Source organism: Acomys russatus, chromosome 5, assembly GCF_903995435.1.
Source record: "Acomys russatus chromosome 5, mAcoRus1.1, whole genome shotgun sequence".
In the NCBI taxonomy this organism is placed as follows: domain Eukaryota; kingdom Metazoa; phylum Chordata; class Mammalia; order Rodentia; family Muridae; genus Acomys; species Acomys russatus.
In genome coordinates, this window is record NC_067141.1 from 56260337 (window position 1) to 56280910 (window position 20574).

At 44.7% G+C, this 20574-nt stretch overlaps 2 protein-coding genes across 8 annotated transcripts in view; one reads left to right on the forward strand and one right to left on the reverse strand.

Moving 5' to 3' along the window:
* Btaf1 (B-TFIID TATA-box binding protein associated factor 1) overlaps positions 1-3782 on the forward strand; it is a 40306-nt gene extending 36524 nt beyond the window's left edge. Inside the window, exons 22-24 of the mRNA XM_051146381.1 lie at positions 522-681; positions 967-1137; positions 2904-3782. Of these exons, the coding sequence (XP_051002338.1) occupies positions 522-681; positions 967-1137; positions 2904-3047 (475 nt within the window). The 3' untranslated portion in view covers positions 3048-3782. The remainder of the gene's footprint in view (positions 1-521; positions 682-966; positions 1138-2903) is intronic.
* A 13010-nt stretch (positions 3783-16792) lies between these two features.
* Positions 16793-20574, reverse strand: part of Cpeb3 (cytoplasmic polyadenylation element binding protein 3) — a 195357-nt gene continuing 191575 nt past the window's right edge. For all 7 annotated transcript variants that reach the window (XM_051146392.1, XM_051146393.1, XM_051146391.1 and 4 more), the window contains one exon: positions 16793-17842. In XM_051146392.1, coding sequence (XP_051002349.1) covers positions 17615-17842 — 228 coding nt within the window. In that variant the 3' untranslated portion in view covers positions 16793-17614. The remainder of the gene's footprint in view (positions 17843-20574) is intronic.

Below are 20574 nucleotides of genomic sequence, written 5' to 3' on the forward strand. Positions count from 1 at the left end.
TCACTTTGGGCAGTTCCACCCCTAGGCTGGTACCAGGTCCTAGCTGCTACAAAAAACAAAGAAAGAAAGAAAGCTGAGTCAGCCATGAGGAGCAAGCCTAGCAGTAGTAAGCACTACTCTTCCATGGCCTCTGTGTCACTGCCCTGACTTCCATGGATGATGGACTAGGATCTAAGAGTTAAAAGCTGCAATAAAACCCTTTATTCCCCAAGTTGCTTTTGCTTATGGTATTTTATCACAGCAATGGAAACCCTAAGACAATAGTTTTTGTTTGTTTTTGTTTTAGTTTTTCAAGACAGGGTTTCTCTGTGTTAGCCTTGGCTGTCCTGGACTCGCTTTGTAGACCAGGCTGGCCTTGAACTCACAACAATCCACCTGCCTCTGCCTCCAGAGTGCTGGGATTAAAGACGTGCGCCACCACACCCAGCTGTCAATAGGTTTTTAAAACAGTGTTTTAATTTTACTAAAGGACCCTGAGTAAGAAATGTACTAACTCTGTATTTTGTTATCTGTGTTTGTAGGTTTAACAATGACCCATCCATTGATGTTCTTTTACTCACAACCCATGTTGGTGGCCTAGGGCTGAACTTGACTGGTGCTGACACTGTGGTGTTTGTGGAGCATGACTGGAACCCTATGCGAGATCTACAGGCCATGGACCGGGCCCATCGCATTGGGCAGGTAAGTCACCTCACACTGCACGAGGAAGAGCTGGGGAGACTGGGTTCCTGCTCTTGCTGTGATGTTGAGTGCTCTGACTGCTCATTCACATCTGTGGATCATTCCCACCCCCACTTTTCGCATGGCTAAACAAACCTGGTTCTATGATTCCTGAAAACATTTTTAAGTTGCAGGACCAGACAAAGCTCCAGTGAAAGTTAAAAAAAATAAAATAATAAAAACGGCTGGCTTGACAATCCTGAGTTTATCAGTTTGCATTACAATTCAATTCTTTTTCTAATTTAGAAACGTGTGGTTAATGTCTACCGGTTGATAACCAGAGGGACACTAGAAGAGAAGATAATGGGCTTGCAGAAATTCAAGATGAACATAGCCAACACCGTTATTAGCCAAGAGAATTCTAGTTTACAGAGCATGGGGACTGATCAGCTTCTTGACCTGTTTACTCTGGATAAGGTAAAAGAACTGACTTATCTTTAATCAGTCTTAGTCTGTGGGGAGCTGTGAGGGTGTGGGCACTCTGAAGTTTGCCCAGGCTTCTGTGGCACAGTCTTTTTGGGATTTGTAAGTAAAAAGCATTAAGAACAGTAAGTATAGTCAGGCAGTGGTGGTGCACGCCTATAATCCCAGCACTCAGGGAGGCAGAGGCAAGCAGATCTCTGTGAGTTCCAGGCCAGCCTTGTCTACAAAGTGAGTCCAGGACAGCCAAGGCTCACACACAGAGACCCTGTCTCAAACAAACAAACACACACAACAAAAAGATAAAAGAATAAAACATATGTTCACTTTACTTTTTATAAAAGGTTGTATTTTGGGGAGCTGGAGCAATGGTTCAATTTCCTGTACCCACATGGCAGCTCACAACTGCCTGTAACTCCAGTTCCAGGTGGCCTGACAACACCAATGCACTTAAAATAAATAAATAAATTTTTAAAAAGACTGTATCTTGTTACATACTATGTGTTTCTGCATGTGAGCTCAGGGCCCATGGTGGCCTGAGGAGGGCATTGGATCCTTTGGAGCTGAAGTTTTAAGGTGTTTGTGAGCTGCTCACTGTGGGGCGCTTGAGACCCTCCACAAGAGTACTAGACCTCTTAACTGCTGAGCCATCTTTCCAGCCTCCAACCCTTCATGTTTTTAAAACTACGTTTATTTCGGGGTGTGTGGGGGGCAGTTGTTGCACATACATAGAACACTTGGGTTAGAGAACAACTTGGAGTGGGTACTGTCCTTCCACCCTCTGGTCCTGGGCCCCTGACTCAACTGTCAGGCTTGGTGGCAAGTGCGGTTACCTACTGAGCCATCGTGTGAGTTAATTGATACTTTGGTTCACACAAATCCTTTCATACCAGATGTTTGAAGTCTTGGCTTTTGACTGTCATCAATGTCTTGTCTCAAGGCATTGTGTTTTCCTGCTCAAGGGATCCAGTAATCTCTGGAATTTGTGGAACTCATGGGTAGGCATTTCTGGTCTAACCTCCTAGTAACTGGCAACCTTAGGCAGATTAACTTCTGAGCATCTACACCTACTTTATTGCATGGTGTTAAGATAAAATGAAATGACACACAAAACATGGTACAGGCACTTAGAACAGATAGTGAGCATTATTGTGGGGGACAAAACTACTTGATATATATTAGATAACAGAGCAATCATCAAAAATATCACAGCCATGGTAGCTGAGGCCTTGTCACCCCAGCATTCTGTAAGTTGAGGCAGAAAGTTAGGGTCAAGTCTCGGGCCAAATAGCAAAGCCCCTCCCCCTCCCTCATGTGCCTGTTCTCACCCATGTCTCTTCTCATTTTTTAATTGATTGGTTAAGACAAGCTCTCACATTATCTCAGACTAGCTAGCCTTGAACTTGCAGTGCAGCTGAGGATGACCTTGAACTCCTGAGTGCTGTGACTCAAGGCATTGACTGTGCCTGGTTTTGTGCTGTTCTGGGGTCCAACAGTGTGCAAGGGCACTTACTCTATCCCTGAGCTTCCTAGCCTTACTGGCGCACAGTAGGCAAGCATTCTACCCTTGAGCTGTAGCCTTTAACCTTTGGTATTTCTGGAGTTAAACTGGGTGTGGTGGCGCACGCCTTTAATCCCAGCACTTGGGAAGCAGAGGCAGGCAGATCTCTGAAGCCAGCATGGTCTACACAATGAGTTCCAGGACAGCCAGGCTAAATAAACAAAACAAAAAAAACTCACTTTATCTGCCATTGTTTTATTAGGATGGCAAAACCGAAAAGGCTGACAGCTCTGCTTCTGGAAAGGCGAGCATGAAATCAGTTCTTGAAAGCCTGAGTGACCTCTGGGATGCCGAGCAGTATGATTCTGAGTATAACCTGGAGACCTTCATGCGTTCCCTTGAGTGACTGCTGCACGATGGGACGCAACTGCTGCTAGTTCAGTTACATTCTGCTGATATTCAGCAAATTCCTACATCTATGGTGAACTTTAACTGAATGTATAAATAGTTCTGAAGAATATTCAGCATAGTGCTGGCCCTTGTTTCACTGGGGAACAAGTTACTTTCAAATATTTGCACTGTATTAAATTTAAATGTTAATGTGAAAAGATTTAAATTTTACATGCTGAACAGCTGCAGACGAGGACGTGGCCAGGTCTCCATGTGCTACCAGGAGGGAGGTGCTTACGCAGGGACAGCCTCCTCTACAGTCACCTGTCCACAGCGAGATCCACCAGTGCTGGGGTGTTTGTATGCATTGTGTTCTTTAAACTAGTACTTTGTTTTTATAATTGATTACAAATAGGGCTTCTTTTGTATAAAAGCCTTAATGAGCCATACTTTTCAGAATTTCAGAATGACTATTATTAGTCAGCCCTAGAACATGAAAATGTTAAGCAATGAATTGAACCATGCCCTGTGGCAACCTTTGTATATTTAATGCAAATGCATATAGCGTTTTTCAAATCTTTAACATCACTCTGTTCACTTTTAAAGTATAGTAACTATTCCAAATGCAGGTACTGGGGTATTTGAGGCTACAATAGCATCCTGTTAGAGGGTGGGATTGTGTCTAATTTATCTAATGGCTAGGATACAGCCAGATTCAAAGAACATATATGTATTCAGTAGGTTTCAATCATATATATATACATATATATATATGCACATTTATATATTTATTTTATAACTATGAACACACACAGTTTTTCAGACATAGATTTTACACTGCTTAAAATTCCAAACCCTGTGGTGAAAGCTGTTTACTGTGGTAGAGCATGACTGACGCACAGGGCGGGACTGCTCTTTATATACACGCATACAAAGATACATGTATCTATATGCACAAGTGTCCATCCTGCACCCAAAAACGTCTGGTTTTGGCACTAAAATCATGTAGTTTTACCAGACAGCAATAACAATTGAGCATCAGGCTAATGAGCTAGAGTTAAAACAGCTCAGCGGTGAGGGTGGCTAGCTGTGTGTACATATGCATGTATGTGTATGTACATAAAATTTTATAAATTTCCCACATAAATTAATACATGCCTGTGTATACACACATGTGGAATATATTTGTATATATGTACAGTTAATACGCATCCCTAAGGTTTGTGTCTGGTCCTACACCTAGGCATCAACTTAAAAACCATCAGACCTCAATTGTACAATAACAAGGGTTTTGTTTAAAATAAGTAAAAGTTCTACAGCACTTAGATATGAAGTTTGTCACACTTGAGTAGCCTTGACAACCATGCTGTAATACTGACCCTAGCATTCCACAAGAGAATAAATATCAAATTGTAAAGACTGTGCAATTGTGTGTTGTTTACAGTGAAGACTAAACAACCAGCCCAGACACACGGGTTTTTGAAAAGCCACATACACTTTGTATATAAGTTTATATTCAAATATAGAAGACCAAAAGGAAAACTCAACAATTTCATGTAGAATATACAGTGTACTTGAGTGTTTTTTATAAACTATGTATTTGCTATTTCCATATCTTCTAAAAGCAAGGGGGCAATTTTATCATTGAGGAAATAGTAAGGAGACAGAAGAATTTACACCATATATTAATTTTTTAAATCCTCACTTGAAAAATCAGAGCTGGGAGCCAGGTATCTAAGCAGTTTAAAGTTTACAGGTTTGGTGAGAAAGCACATGTGTATACTGGCGAGCTAGTTCTCAAAGAGTGAGAGAGAGAAAGCTATCTTGTCCTTTCTGTGAGAACGTGACACTTTTAAAACCTTCTGTTGTAAGATGTGAAATCACACATTATAGTTTCACAACAAAAGAAACACATGACCCAGAACTTAGTGCCCTGTGCGTATGACAGTGGAGAACACTGGACCAAGGCAGTGGGCCAAGTGAAGCGCTGAGTCCAGCTGTGTGGGTGGGATGACTCAGGAGCAGTGTTTTTACGGCGTGAGAGTTTGAGAGCTCAGACAAACATGGTAGAATGTTGGTGCCGAACTGGATTGTGGGTTCATGGAATCCGTTGTGTTATTGTTGAAATTTTTAAATAGTTAAAAATAATTATATTTAGAGTTGATCATACACTAATTGTTTCTTGTAGGAAAGTCTTTAAGATTCCAGGTTCTCTGTAATTGTCTAATATTAATACTTATATGCACAAGTTCTAGTCTTTGAGCAGAGCTGGTTACTTAAAGGTAACTGGGGGTAAGGGGGCAATCCTCTGTTGCCACCAAGTAGTTTATAGAGGTTTTGTGAAATGTAAATATTCCAATGGAGCTATGTGGAGGTATGACCGTGTAGGGCCACACCCTTTGAGTGGGCCTGACCTCAGAACCAAGCAGAGTCAGGCACCTCAGTCCTTGAGAGCGTACGACCAGCTGTGTGGCAGAATTGAAACTGTAAGAACATAACAGATGGTGTCGCACACCTTTAATCCCAGCACTTGGGGAGCAGGGGCAGGCAGATCGCTGGTTCAAGGCCAGCCTGGTCTACAGAGTGAGTTCCAGGACAGCCAGGGCTACACAGAGAAACCCTGTCTCAAAACAAAACAAACCAACAAGATAATTTTCAGGAAAAACCGACTGTCCTATGCCTATGCTGAGTATTCCCCACCAATCCAGCTTTGTACCTTCTTCAGACCTCAACTTCCCAGGACACACTGGTATTGGTGGAATTAAGTGACATTAATTGCAGGGATGGCTGTTATCAAAATGTCAAAAAATTCAGTGTGAATCAATACAATAAAAACCTGAGTTTTGCTACCAACCAGTTGAGAATGTTTGCTTGTTGTACTAAGTACTGTCAACAACCTAAAAAAGAGATAGAACCTCTACAGAGAAAGCAACATCTGGGCTGGAGAGCCGGCTCAGCGGGCGAAGGCTCTGGCCACCCTGCTAGCAGTCCTTCAGCAAGTTTCTTCACCACAGCCTCCCCCTGCTGGCCAGATCCTCCCAAGCCTTATATGCCACATTCATGCCACCTCAGAGCAGTTCCTGTCAGGGCTCTTGTCCCCCTCTGGCTGCTTCTCTGTCCCTGCCCCTCTGCTTATCTCAGTCAACTAAGTATGTTTTCTGCGATGAACATAAAACCAGGTGTTTTATGTTCTTACGATGCTGGGTAAACAGCAGCCAAGAAACAGAAAAGACAAAAAAGATTCAGGGAGGGAGGAAGATAGGAAAACCGTGAGAATTTTGGAATTTTGGTTTAAAAAACAGAAATATAAGAATATATTTTAGTTTTAATCTCAGGTGTGAGGATAAGAGGCTGCTTTGTAGCAGCTGACCATGATTTGCCTCGTGCTCTAGCAGAGGTGTAATTTTTTGCCAGCTTTAGATAGTTTCTGATGTTTGGAGACTTTCCAGAAAATACAGAAATCGGGGGTTGTTGGTTGCTGTTGTTCAGTATAAGTAGTCATGTGCAAACAAACAAGAAGAGGAAACCTGCCTGAGGAGCTCGATGTCACTAATGATAAGGTGTAATGGTAATGATGCCCCCTTTCCAGCTCTCGGTTTTATTGAGGGGATCTCTTCTCTGTCCCTCTTTTCTCTCACATCTAGTGAGAGGGCAGTTGAAAGGGAAGAAGGGTGGACAAAAGAAGAACCCAGAAAGTAGCAAATGTTAGTTACAGGAAACAACTGTTTGTTTGTATTAATTTTCAGATGTCTGATCAAAGACATCCCAAAGGAGAGATTTTGAGTAGGCAAGACTGAAATTCAGTTTGGAAGATGGTATTTTAAGGGAAGGTGCTGCAAGATCACTTGCAGAGATGCTACGATGCGGCACCACTGATTAGGGAAAAGCTAATGACCAGAAAGTCATTTATGGATCTCAACAGTAAGTGCCCAGCTAGGCAAAGCTAGAACATGCCTGTAGGGTATGTGAGGAATCGGGTATGCGTGCTTCTGATTTAAAGTTAAGGCAACAGTCATATGCATATTCATGGCTTCTTTGATGCCACGTACCATACCAATGGAAGAAGCATAGAAAGGTGGGGGGAAAAAATCCCAACAATTGGCATGGTTTCATTAAGGCAGAAAAACCCTTCCAGTAAAAACTATTATTTGCAAAAAAGGGAAGATACCTTAAAAGTAAATGACTCAGTTAATGATAAGTTAAGGGTGATTGATAAACACTTCAATCAAGCCTGGACAAAACCACAAAAATAAATTCAAGGTGGCAACGGGGTTCACATCAACAGACCAGAAGAAAAACTGGAGGATCATGTAAATATTTGAATATTTTATTTGGCATAGCGATCTGAATATGCCCAACAACTCCAGAATACATTTTTGGATGCTCATGTGGGAAACTGACCCAAACTTAGAAATGCTGAGGCGAAATGCAATCTCTCAAAAATTTTAAGAAATTGCAGTTACACATGGCCACTTCTTTATCAAATCAATATATTTAAGTTTTTAGCCATCACTCTAGAACAATCTAAAAGACCAAAAAAAAAAATGGCGAGCGATAGGGCCAGTGGCTCTGAAGAGCATTGGCTGCTCTTCAGAGGACTTCACAATCACCCCATCCATATGGTGGCTTGCAGCTGTCTCTAACTCCAGTCCCAGGGGATTCAGCGCCGCCTTCTGGTCCCCTCAAACATCAACAAAGTAAGTGCATGGCACACAGACATGTACACAAGAACACACACAGGTAAATAATCTTATTTTGAAAACCTGTCCGGAATGGTCACAAGTGCCTGTAGTCCCCACGCTTAGGAAATAGAGGCAGAATTAAAGAGTTTAAGGCCAACTTTTGGCTCTGCAGAAAGTTTGGGGCTGTCTTCAGAAAAAAAACAAAGGACCTTATACTCCCAGGCGTGGTGGTACATGCCCTTAATCCCAGCACTTGGGAGGCAGAGGCAGGTGGATCACTGAGTTCGACAAAGTGAGCCCAGGACAGCCAAGGCTACACAAAGAAACCCTGTCTTGAAAAAAAAAAAAAAGAACGAACAAACAAACAAAAAACCCTTATACTTGTAAACAAACTCATATTCTATGTAGACCCCCCAGAGTCTACAAAAGCAGTAGGATTAGGCAGCTTAGAAGTTTAATGGGACATGTCTCTGAACAGTGCCACGTAACAGCACCAGAATTCATAAAATAGGCACACATTCTACAAAGCATGTCAAAAATGCATGTTGAGCCTTACAGGACAACAAAAACTGACCTTGATAGATGGAGAGTACCACATTGACGGGTTAGACACCTAACACTGGCTGGGGATATACTCAGTTTTGCAGCATGCTCAAGACCCTGAGTTTAATCTCCAGTGCCAGACAGCAGATTGTTCAGAAACCTCAGTGTCCTTAGGATTCCAATCATACATAGAGTCAAATCAGTTCCACTCAAAAATCTCAGTAAGAGTTTTTGAAGAGCTGACTCTAGAATTGAGACCTACCAGTAAAGAGAGACTTGAAGGGCTTTTTATATCCTGGAGGACAAGTGTTACAGACAGACAGACCAAAATAATTAGAAGCAGGAAAAGGACTGCTAGACAGCTGCGTGCCCAGGTCACGATGCTCAGCAATCAGGAGTGGACAACTAGCATAAAAACAGACCAGTGGCGTGGAGCCAGAGGCTGCTGCAAAGACACTACGCTTTGTTGCTTGGTTTTTCTTTAGTGGGGAAAATAATAGTCTCCAAAAGTTGGGTCCACGTGCTTTAAAGATCTATAGATACATAATTACTACACGTGTATGGGCGTGTGTGTGTATAATGCTGTGCAAAATTTAGCTCAATTGTGAACATATATTCAAACTAAAATAATAAAATTTAGAAGACAGCATGGGGCTGGGGACTTGGCTCAGTTGGCAAAAGCGTGCATAGCATGCAGGACCCTGGCCTTTATTCCCTGCCTGGTGACAAACACCAGTAATCCCAGCACTCAGTAGATAGAAGCTGGGCGGAGGGGGGGAGGTCAGAATTTCAAGGTCACCCTTGGCTGCCTAGTCAGACAACAACCTGGCCTACATGAGACTGACTCCAAAGGAGACAGAGAGAAAGAAAAAAAAAAAAAAATGACCCTGGGTTTGAACAAAGACTTCTTAGATGTGTCACGAGAGATGGACATCCGTTCACCCCCTTGTCTATATAGCTACCCCGCCCATCCCTTTCTCTGCACCAGCCTTAGCTTTTGCATTATCAAATCAAGAGCTTGAGGTAGAAACTACAGAAGATAGATACACCCACTCCCACCCAACTAGCTTGCTCTCAGGCTCATATTTAACTAGACACACACACACACACACACACACACACACACACAGCTACTTACCTCCCTCCCTCCCTCATTAGCAGACTCACATTCACCTAGTTTTAAAGCCCAGGCTTACTAGCATAGGGATGTTACCGCCCACAGTGGGCTAGGCTCCCCTACTTCAACTCAGCACCAAGAAAAGGCCCGACAGACAGACCCACAGGCCAGTCTGATGGAAGCTGTACTTCAAATGAGGTTTTTCTCTTCCCAGGTATGTTCAACAGGCAAGATCAGCCTACACAACTCCCTTTGCAGTATCCTTTATTGACCAGTAAACATGCTTCCCAGAAAAAGTGTGAACCCCAGATTAAAGCTGGTCAGTCAGAAACTGAGACTAGCCATTGGCACCTAAAGTTGGGGAGATGGAGGCAGCCTTGGGGGCTGGGCTCTCAACCTGTGGGAGCTGATACTGTCTCTAGGAGGGCAGTGGCAGAACTGATTCAAGGAGAGAGAGTATCCAGCTGTGTCCACTGTAGACTTGGGTACCACACAGCTGCCATCAGGAGTGGCGTGTGCTGCACATACCTGTCATCCCAACACTTTGGAGGCTGGGGCTGGAGTTGCTGCATGTTCAAAGCCAGCCTGAGCTACATGGCCAGTACCAGGCCAGTCAGGGTTAAGACCCTGTCCTAAAAAGAAATAACGCACAGGAACACACAAAAGGCAAATGAGTATGTCAAAATATGTTCATCATGTGGCAGAACATTTCAAATTTGAACAAAAACTACTAAGCGCCTTTTAGAATGGTACCTATCTAATACACAGAGCATGAGAAACACTGCAAAGGATCTAGCAAGCAGACTGCATAGGGCGTGTGCGTGCAGTAAGAGACACTCAGTTTTGAAGACAATTGGGCAGTTTCTTACAAAGCTACCCGTTACAACGAAGATGTGGCGTAGCGGTAGAGAATGCGTTCAAGCATGTGAAGGTCGAGTCAGTCCCAACTTGAACACCCAGACTTGCTATGCACGCTCTTTTAAGTTGAAGACAATTGATTCAACAGCTGCCCAAATTGGCTTTTTCAGGGCTATGCGCCCCAACCTGTGCATCAAGTAGCACACTGATTTGCCTGCACGGGCGCTTTCCTGTCCATCTCCTGTCTAGTTACGCAGGCAGCTGCAACAAGTCACAGCTCCCACAGTGGGTTAACATTTGTCGTCTTCTATCTTTTGGGGTTATAGCTCTGCAATCACCAACTAACAGAAAAGGCCACACACAAAATCTAACTCCCAGCAACCCACCTGGTTCCCACGCTCAACAATCTGCTCAGATCAACTACTCCAAAACAAGGGCGAGCATTATTGGAAACATCTGTCGAGGGGTGGCGAGCTACACCTGTGCGGGGTGTTTGCTGGTGTTAGATGCTTCTGGAAAGCAGGCATACTAGCCCCCACCCCCAAACCCACCAATCGGGGCCTGCTTAGGGCAGCAACCTCCTGCCTGCACGTCGGAAATACGGATTCAAGCCACACACAGGACTAAGTCCAGGAATTTCTGTCTCAAAGACACTTCCACCTACCTCCTCCTGCTTCAAGTCGCGGGGCAGGACATCAGAGCCATTTTCGGAAGGGACTAGTGTGGGGTCCAAGGCAGATAGGCGCCCTTTAGAGAGGGCTCAATTTGTTCCTTAATGTGTGGCTGTTCATAAAGCAGACGTCAAAGGGGCCCGCTTTGGAGTGGTGCTTCGGGTTCCATGGCTGCAAGCGGCGCGGGCCACGGTCACTTGGGGAGTGCTGGAGGGCGGGAGGAGGGTCCCTGTAGGCCGGGTGCGCACTCAGCGCTCTTACCTGCCTGGCTGGGTCCGGGAATCTACGTCAGCGACGCCACGACGGGTGAAGGCAGTGGTGGGAGGCATAAGTGCTGAAGAGGGGGCGGGTCTCATGGGGGTGGCAACCAGACACCGCGGCCCCACCTCCCGAGACGCCCTTCCCACCCCTCCCACCTTTCTGTGCGCTCTCCTCCCGCCCCCTTCCCTCCACTCCCCATCCCGAGAGTCGCTCCACGGACGACGTGGGGATGGGGGAACCAGAGAAGCCCAGAGCGCTTTGTCACTCTGGCTGGGCTCGTACGTGCGTGCTTGTGCCTTTGTCCCGAACCGCCTGTGCCCAGACCCACCCAGACCGAACCGCCTAGTGCCAGGTTCCTCATCTTTTTTAAGGACTTGTTGACACCCAGAGAAAGCGTGCAGCACGGCCAGAATCCACGCGAATTTTTACAAAGGCCCATTTTCTGAAAAAATCCATTGTGAGACTCTGCTGTCATTGTGGAAAATAAGATGACGACAGTACTCACCTTTTCACTACAATTCTGGAATTTGGCCACATATGGCAAGGTACTGGCAATTATAACCCAAGGCATTGGGGGCAGGGACGGGGGAGAGAGCTCAGGGCAGAGCCCAAATTTAGCTTGCCTGAGGCCCAGAAGGCCATTAACATCACAAAAAAGAAAAAAAGTCCCAAGCCCCCCACCCCCACCCCATGTGTATCACCTGAGCCCACAAATACTTTCCTGTTTCAAATTTACTTGGGCATTTGAAAGTGTGTCTAAGAAAGAGTGAACTTTGATGGAATATGTAAGCTGTTTGAAGACTTGTTTTTTAAACTAACGGAGCAAGTCAGAATTTCCCCTGATTCAAAGCAAAATACATGGAGATATCCCTTAGCAAAAGACGACACGTGTCAGTGCTTCGTACAACTAGATTTAATAAGTTGTTATTACAGAAAAAAAGTCCAAACTACAAAGTGTAAGCAGTTAAGCGATAGCTGCGTGAGCTCCACGTTCAGTCACAGTAGCGAATCCGTACAAGCAGTATTAGTCCAAGCCCCAGGGCAGAAGCCGAGGAAGGGTTACCAGCAAAAACAATCCAAGAGAACAGGTAAGAAAAGATACAGTACAGTTAAAATTAGATTTTAGTCAAAAAACAAATACAGAGATCTGAGCTGTGAACACTCTAAAAGTCATGTCCGTTGCTTCCACAGCAAAAATACAAATACGCAATACTTTACACCTCAACAGCCCTATGTCCAGGAGCGGCATCGCCTGTGCTAGCACCCAAGCTCTCTGGGTCCCAAAGAACTCCTGTAATCATACAAAACCAACATTCCTGGACCTGTGATCCACGTCTTGACCCATTTTGGGGTATAAAGTCAACAGCATCAATTATAAAATACTCTGGTGGGATGGAACACTATGGCAGCGGGGTTTGACAAGTTTGGTTATAAAAGAAAAAGGAAAGGTTAGTGGACACAGCATACAAACCAGTGAGAGAGGAGTGGCCCGTACAAATAAGCCAGTTTTAACAAAAAGACACTGTTTTTTTTTCACTAGTCTGTGACTAACCTTTCATTCAAACCTTGCAAGCTGAGATGTCACAATACTCAAATATTTAGGTAGGAGCTTTACCCAGTTAAATGCCACTTTGTTGCTAATATAATAGATAAAATGAAAACTAGCAGTTATTTGCTAATTGCATAAATGCAGAACGCTGCATTAGCCCATGCCTCACTAACAAGCAATAAAACACAAGATATAGGCAGAGATCTACGCATAATCTATACCACTAAACAATAATTTTCCCAATTTCTTCTGTTCCTAATCATTTATTTGTAGTTAATGTAAAATTCCAACCAATAGGACCCAATTTGAGTTAAAATTTTACATCACAACTTGATCTAATCTATATATTATTTACAAAACTGAATACATAGAGCGAACCCAAGAGCCGACTCTGGACACACGCTATCACAGTCACTGACAGCCCCCTCTCCGCCTTGGCAGAACTAGAAGAGGCCACCAACACTAGCAGCAACGCAGTCTATCTAGAGAGTCCCTGGATGTTCTGTTTACACAACACCAGCTCTGCCTGGTTGAGATGTCTCTGCAGGAAGGGCAGGTGCCTTTGAACAGCTGCTTTCCCAGTGCACTCCAGGGGTTGGGGGGGATGGGGGGGAATTGTGGTCAGGGGGTGGATGGACGGGGGTGGGGGGTCGGGGGGGGGGGGGGGGTAAACTGTGGGGGACCGGAGAAGCAGCAGCAGGAAGGCAGACCATGCACAGAGTGGTCCAATGTCACCCCAAGAAAAGGCAAACAAGGGGCACCATAACAGAGAACAGATGAGTGAGAAAGATGCGTCCAACATGGAAACAGTGGTGACATATAGTGTGCTTCCCCCAGGGCCTGCCGCCAGCCCTCCCAGGGGACAACTCAGGTGAGACATTCAAGTCACGCAACATACAAGATGGCATCTTCTCACGCACGTCACCACTGTGCATGTGAGTAAAAGATTTGGGAGGGAAAGGCACCAGCTCACACATGGACAGCAGTTGGTGGTGAACACACACACACACACACACACACACACACACACACACACACACACACACACACACGCTTGACATAAGTTTTAGGGAAAGCACTGGACACTGCTGACCGAGCTTGGCTTCACACCCAATGCTATTTCAGGAAGGGTGACTTCATTATCGGGCCACAGGTTTGGCGGCATCTGGTGTTGTATAAACCCACTGTGATATCCTTAGAGACCTGTGCTGTGACATCCCTAGCCTCACACTAAACACTGTAATAAAGGAAAAGGCTTGTCAAGATCTCACACGTTCTGCTCACTCTTGTCATTTTATTACCCATTGTCCATTACAGTCCCAGTCGCTTTACAGAACCAGCCGTTTCCATCCTTGTCACTATTGTAAACCACACCAGCAAGTTAATACATAAAGCTTTGCATTTCAAAAAACTAGACACTTTAGTAACAATATTACAAAGGTTTTAGCTTCAAAAATAACTGAAAATGAAAAAAATAAACTTTTAAAGAATTAGCATCATAAAATTAATTTATTCCAAGTAAAAATACAAAATAATATTATGACGTTGACCAGATATGAAAGTCCCTCCCAGAAACGACTGCAGTAATGATTGAGAAAGCACTCCTTAAAGAAAATACGAAATAAAATGAAAAATATGTAAATATGTTTAATTTTTCTTAGCAAAAAATCTTTCTAAAAATAACAATGAAAATTTGTCTCAGTACAAAGGCTACATTACTATTGAAAAAATACCAGCATGAGGAAAAGGTACATATCTGACAGTAGAAAATGAGTTCTGTGAGTCACAATGTCTAAAGTCTGCAAGGAAAATAAATCTGCAATAAAGATTTATGCCTTTTTTCTTTTCTTTTTTCTATTTTTTATACAAACAGTACAAACAGTATTGCACGTAACAACAAAGAGTCGAGGTTAGTTACAGCCTTCAAAGAGTCCACTAGTTCAAGTGCCCCACCAAGGAAAGGCCACGGCAGGACCTGTGCTACCCAGGGGCTTCCCAGTCAAGTTGCAGGGCAGAATACCTCTGTGTTTTAAAAAATAATTTTTTGAAGGACCCTCTCTTTTAATATAACATTAAGAACTTGGGGGGGGGGGGCGGCACGTTTATTTACAAAACAAAAGGGAACATGTTATAATTTAATAAACTAAAAAAGTTCTCTTTAAAAAAATACAAACAGAAGAACTCTTTCACAATCCTGGTCAGTCGCACAATCAACACTTGGTTATAAATATACAAATTAAGGGAAAGTAGTTTCTATCACCTGGTCTCAGCTCTCAGCACCAGGTGGAGCCTCTCTCACAGCCTGGTCTCTGCGGCCCTGCGGCCATCACGTTAGTGTTAAGCTGCGCTGCGCGTCCCCAGCTTCTCTAGGGCTCAGGGTCACATTAGTATATGAAAGAGGGGTGCTTCTTCCAAACATTGCATCTCTCACATAATTAGGTAGATTTCTGTAGGTTAGATATGATCTTTAATATTATAGTTATAAAGCTCTGACTTCTTCATTTTCAAAAAACACAAATAAGCATGAAAAAAATAAAGTTACCCATCTGTTAAATCATTTTCTTGCAGAATTAAATTAATATATATTTTCTGAATAAACTTACTTAGAAAATATCATTTTCTTTCCTATATTTCAAAATTGAGGTATTGCAAAAGATCATGTCAATCAGAAAGCATGCCTTTTTCCTTAAAAACAAACAAACGAAAATCATCAGCCAACTTTTGAAAACGTTCTAGAATATAAAAAGTAGTAGTGCGTAACAAAATTTCCCATACAGATGAAAAATAAAACACAAACATAGAAAAAACAGAACAAAACCAAATAAAACCAAACCACATCTGGGCTGCAGAAAAGCAATTATTACCAAAAGGCCCAGAGAAAACCCCAAAGGGGAAGGGTCTAATAGGCATCTTTTAATTCAGTAAAAAACTATTTTGTTTCTCCCTTTTTGAAAACAAACTGCAGCTGGAGAGCCAGTATTCACAACTAAACACTGGAGAGAGAAAAACAGAACAAACTACAACAGAAAACAAGCAACACTAACTTCAAGACGGTACAAGGACATCACAGCACAAAAACACAGTGACTTAAATCTACTCTGCAGTGTCACATCCAGTCAGATTGTCCCCAGAATTCAGAACAAAGGAAGAAGGTTTTAAAAAGCCTCACAGAGTCTTGCAGTCGCCGTGCGTGTTTCTACTGCTCTCTGCGGCCCAGGAGTGAATGCCAAAGGGACGCCCAGGTCGCTTGGGCAGGGCTTCATTCTATTCAAGCTTTTCAGGGTAAATCCAGGGAACTAGTAGTTAATGTCTCACACAAAAGGCCACATCTGCCCAGGCCACCTCGCTTGGTACAGACCTTTAGCATCACCCTTACGCGGCTTTCTTAAAGATGTGCCTCAGTGTCAATCTGACGACATATTTCTAGATACGCTATATGTTCTTAGTGTTTTTTTAGGCTAAGATGAGCTCTTTGGCTTTCTGGACAAGGTCTGAAGCTATGTAAAGTGGTGCAAGCACTAGGAGGTCATAACTCAGAGCTCATGTGTTACTTAATAATATAGCAGTTATGAATGCTCAAGTTCATTAATGTCTGACACAGAGGCTTTAAACAGTTACGTTTGATCACAGTTAGACATAATCACTTTACTATATAAAGTAAATTGCACAGTATATAACAGAGCACCGCAAGCACTTCATCTACCACCCACAGGTTTGCTGGAAGAGTATCCTACACCTAGGTTTTCTACTGGTTGTAATAATGGTTGTCTTGCTATGGGCGCTTCCTGTCCATAAGCATTCCACCCGTTGAGGCATGCCTTCCTCCCACAGACTACCAATTCTTTGAATGAAAAAGAAATCTTTTAAAAAATGAGTATTTTATAGCTTATATAGATTCTTAATTTGTGCATTGTGGGAGGGCTTTATACTAGACATTGGATATAAAACATATTGCATGCAGCAACCGCATTAAGTAAACATGCAGTCAGGACCGGCAGCCTCCGTTGGCTCTGGCGCTCCCTCCCTCTCTCTCTCTCTCTCTCTCTCTCTCTCTCTCTCTCTCTCTCTCTCTCTCTCTCTCTCTCTCTCTTCTTATGATCTTCCTCTGGCAGCTGGCTCTATCCCTAAACCACCAAAGTGTGTTGTTGGGTTCTTGTTTTTAATTGATACCTTAGCCTGAATAGAGTATTATGGTATCAACAATACCATTTTAATAGCAGCAAAAGCTATTGCAGCATAAATTTACATAACACTAAAATATCTAACCCGAATCCTCAGCAAAACAAAAATCAAACATGAAGGAAAACTAAAGATCCAGCTTGTGAGGTATCCGTACACGTCAAAGTACATAGCAACTACAGGCTTATTTTCATTAAGGGCCATCCTGACTCTACGACCCCACCACTGCTTGCTGATTGTAAAGTGTTTGCTACATCGGCCTCCACCTACACGCGTGGCCTTTGGTAAGTCTTGTCCTAGGGGCGACTCTCTAAGTCTCTGAAGATAAGCGCGTGCTCCAGTTCAAGACCAGTCAGAGCGACAACAACACAACATCAAACACAGAGTCACAGACATCAACCTGACAGCTGCTGATGAGAATGGCAGTCTACGTACTGTGGAGGTGACAGATCAGGTGTAAGAAACCAAGGTACCAAGCAGACAAGGTGTAAGTCAAAGTGCAAATGGGTACCGTTACACACTCTGCGACTCTGCATTATACTGGACGCTGAGTTCAGTAATATGACTGTAAATGATAATAATAATAATAATAAAAAGACCCATTTCTTCTTTAAAAATCGAGAACGAATGCACAGATTTCCAGAACACCGTGAGCCCTGAGGCAGTGCCCTCTCTTCCTCCTTGTGATCTACGCCAGTACTTGTAGCTGGGTTGCCGGGGGGCTCAGCTCCAGCGGAACGGGACGTGCCGAGGGCGGTCGCCTCCCTCCTTCACCAGCGGTTTGTGGAACTCGCGGCCAGCTCGGGAGTGGATGCTGGCCCAGCAGTATTCACAGTAGTACTGCAGACAGGTGACGTTGGCACAGAAGAAGGGGGCAAACTTCCCACCGCAGCGTGTGCCCTGGCACTCATCACACATCTGGTCATCCAGCACATAGGGTTTCACTTCCACCTGTACCCGGAGAGGAGAGACAGGAGACGGGTCAGCAGGCCTTCTGCAGCCTCAAGTCTGCTCATCAGAGGCTGGGTGGTGCCCCACCGGCTCTTAACCTCTCTGTGCGCTCTACTGGCTACCTGACTTGTAAAGGCACAGAGGGGCCCGTGCGGCTGCATCTGAGTTTGTTGGGCAGGGCAGAGAGGTCGCATGAGTTGACTCCTGAGAGTGGACAGAGTCTCGAGGACAAACAACACTCCAGGGAGAGGAAAGCTTCAGACAGAGGCTACCAGCCTGAAAAGGTGTGTGTGTATGTGACATTCTGCTAGAGGCAAGCCTATGGGGAGGTTTGGGCTTCTGTTGTGATGACAAAGCTTTTGAGACTGTCCCAGTGCTATCCTGGACCCCATGGTGCAGGGGGACTGGGGATAAGGGGACACACTGAGACTCCTTGCTCGTTGGATGTGCTTGATCGCCTTACTCTCGCTGCCTTCAGGGCAGCTGTAACATGTTTTATCACAGCCCTTTAGGGAGCATTTAATGGACCAAATGAAGCCAAGCTACACGGCATGAAAGCTTGCCTGCACCTCTTTCCCACAGTCTAGAAGAAAGACTGAATTGTGACATCGTGTACATCAGGAGTAAGCACGAAGTCCAATCAAGTCCCTCCCATACCTGGGTCGGAGACACAAGGGAAGGGTAATCCTGCGGCTGGATTGTGGTCTTGCAAGATAGGTCAACTGTCTGAGTCCAGAAGCCTCTAGGAGGGCATGAATCAGGGGAGAGGGCTCATCAAAGGGGTGGAAGGTGGGAAACAGGTGGGTGGGACACCCAGTGGCTGGCTGTCACTGCTGTCACCTTCCCTGCAGCCTCATCTCTTGCTGTGAGCTCCCGTCTACAGGCCTATCTAGTGGCCAGACATTCCCACTTGCAGGGCTCTCATGAGAAGGCTCAAGCCTTTAGTTACCCGAGGGGAAATGTCTTCATGACTGAACAAATGGGATTAAAAAAAAAAAATCCCAGGCCGGGTGTGGTGGTGCACGCCTTTAATCCTAGCACTCGGGAGGCAGAGGCAGGTGAATCGCTGTGAGTTTGAGGCCACCATGGCCTACAAGGCAAGTCCAGGACAGCCAAGGCTACACAGAGAAACCTTGTCTCGAAAAAACCAAAGCCAAACAACAAAATTCCCTTATATTCATCTCTGTGTCATTAGCTACCATAGCTCTGGAGTCAAGCCTGCCTGGGCTCAAGTCCAGGCCATATCAGAAACCTGTTCTGAGCCAGAGTGGTAGCACGTGCCTGTGATCCCAGCACTCAGGGAGGCAGAGTTCGAGGCCAGCCTGGTCTATAAAGCAGTCCAGGACAGACAAGGCTACACAGAGAAATCCTGTCTCAAAAAACAAAACAAAACAAAATTCTGTAACAGAAACATGCTCCCCTCATCTGCACACCCTGTAAGGATTCCGTGAGGTCAATCATCTGGGGCACAGCCTCACACACCATAGGCGCAGCTGCAGTTCCTACGGCTTCCCGGGGGCAGGCCATCAAACTCTGTGATTGGATGTGCACCACTGTCCTCTACGCTGCCACTGCATCCTGTTTTCGCTGCTTTAGTCCTCCCACATATATGCCCCATTTCAGTGGTCCATCACAAAGGTCTTCTTGGTCAAAAGGTTCTGTCCTGTCCACAGGGCTGAGTCCAATTGCCTCCGCAACGGCTCTAGTCCTAGCCAGTCTGTAGTTCCATGGGCTCCCTTCTCTAGCAAATTCTACTGCAGTGCACTCCACCCCAGGTCAAGGATGACAGGATTATATGTGTGCTAGGATGCACACTAAGGTCCCCGTGCTTGCATACCAAACACTTTACTTACTGAACTGTTTCGGAAGGACTGGGAAGTGTGTCTTTGTGAAGAGGCTTGTCACTGCAGTGGGCTTTGAGGTTTTAAAAGCCCAGACAGGCCCAGTGTCTCTCTTTGCCTGCTGCCTACAGATAAGGGTGTAATGCACTTGGCTACTGCTCCAGTGCCTGCTTCCTGCCATGATGGTCACAGACTGGCCCTCTACACTGCAAGCCAGCCCCCAACTAAATGCTTTCTTTAGAAGAGTTGCTTTGGTCGTGGTGTCTCCTCACAACAATAGGACAGAAACTAAGGCAGTTTTGGTTTGTTGAGACCATGTCTTTTGTTTGTTGTTTGTTTTTTGAGACAAGGTTTCTCTGTGTAGCCTTTGGCTGTCCTAGACTTGCTTTATAGACCAGGCTGGCCTCGAACTCACAGCCTCAGAATGCTGGGATTAAAGGTGTGAGCCACTATGTCTGGACAAATTAATTTGAAATGCGTTGACATTGTGTGCAGACATATTTAAAGTTACAGCGGAGTGCTTCTGACCCCTCGGCTGGAGTCCTGTGCCCCCCAATGGCCTACTTCTTCACCCCTGGGAACCACTCTGTATTCCTTCCCCACATGTGTACCTAGCCAGGGTACCCCACAGAAATGAGCTACAGACTACGAGATCCGTTCCGTCTGGTTTTATGGTGTTTTGAGGTTCACCCACGCTGCATGCATAAGACTCTAGACCCCGTTCCCAGCACCATATCAGCCCCACTGTCCCGTGAGGGAACACATATCGCTTTATGGCTAAACAGTTTTCCATTGCCCATTGCATCTGACTCCACATTTTGATCGCTCATCTGTTGATGACGACACTAGGTTGTTTCCACCGCTAGTCTGCTGTGATTGGCACGGCTTGGA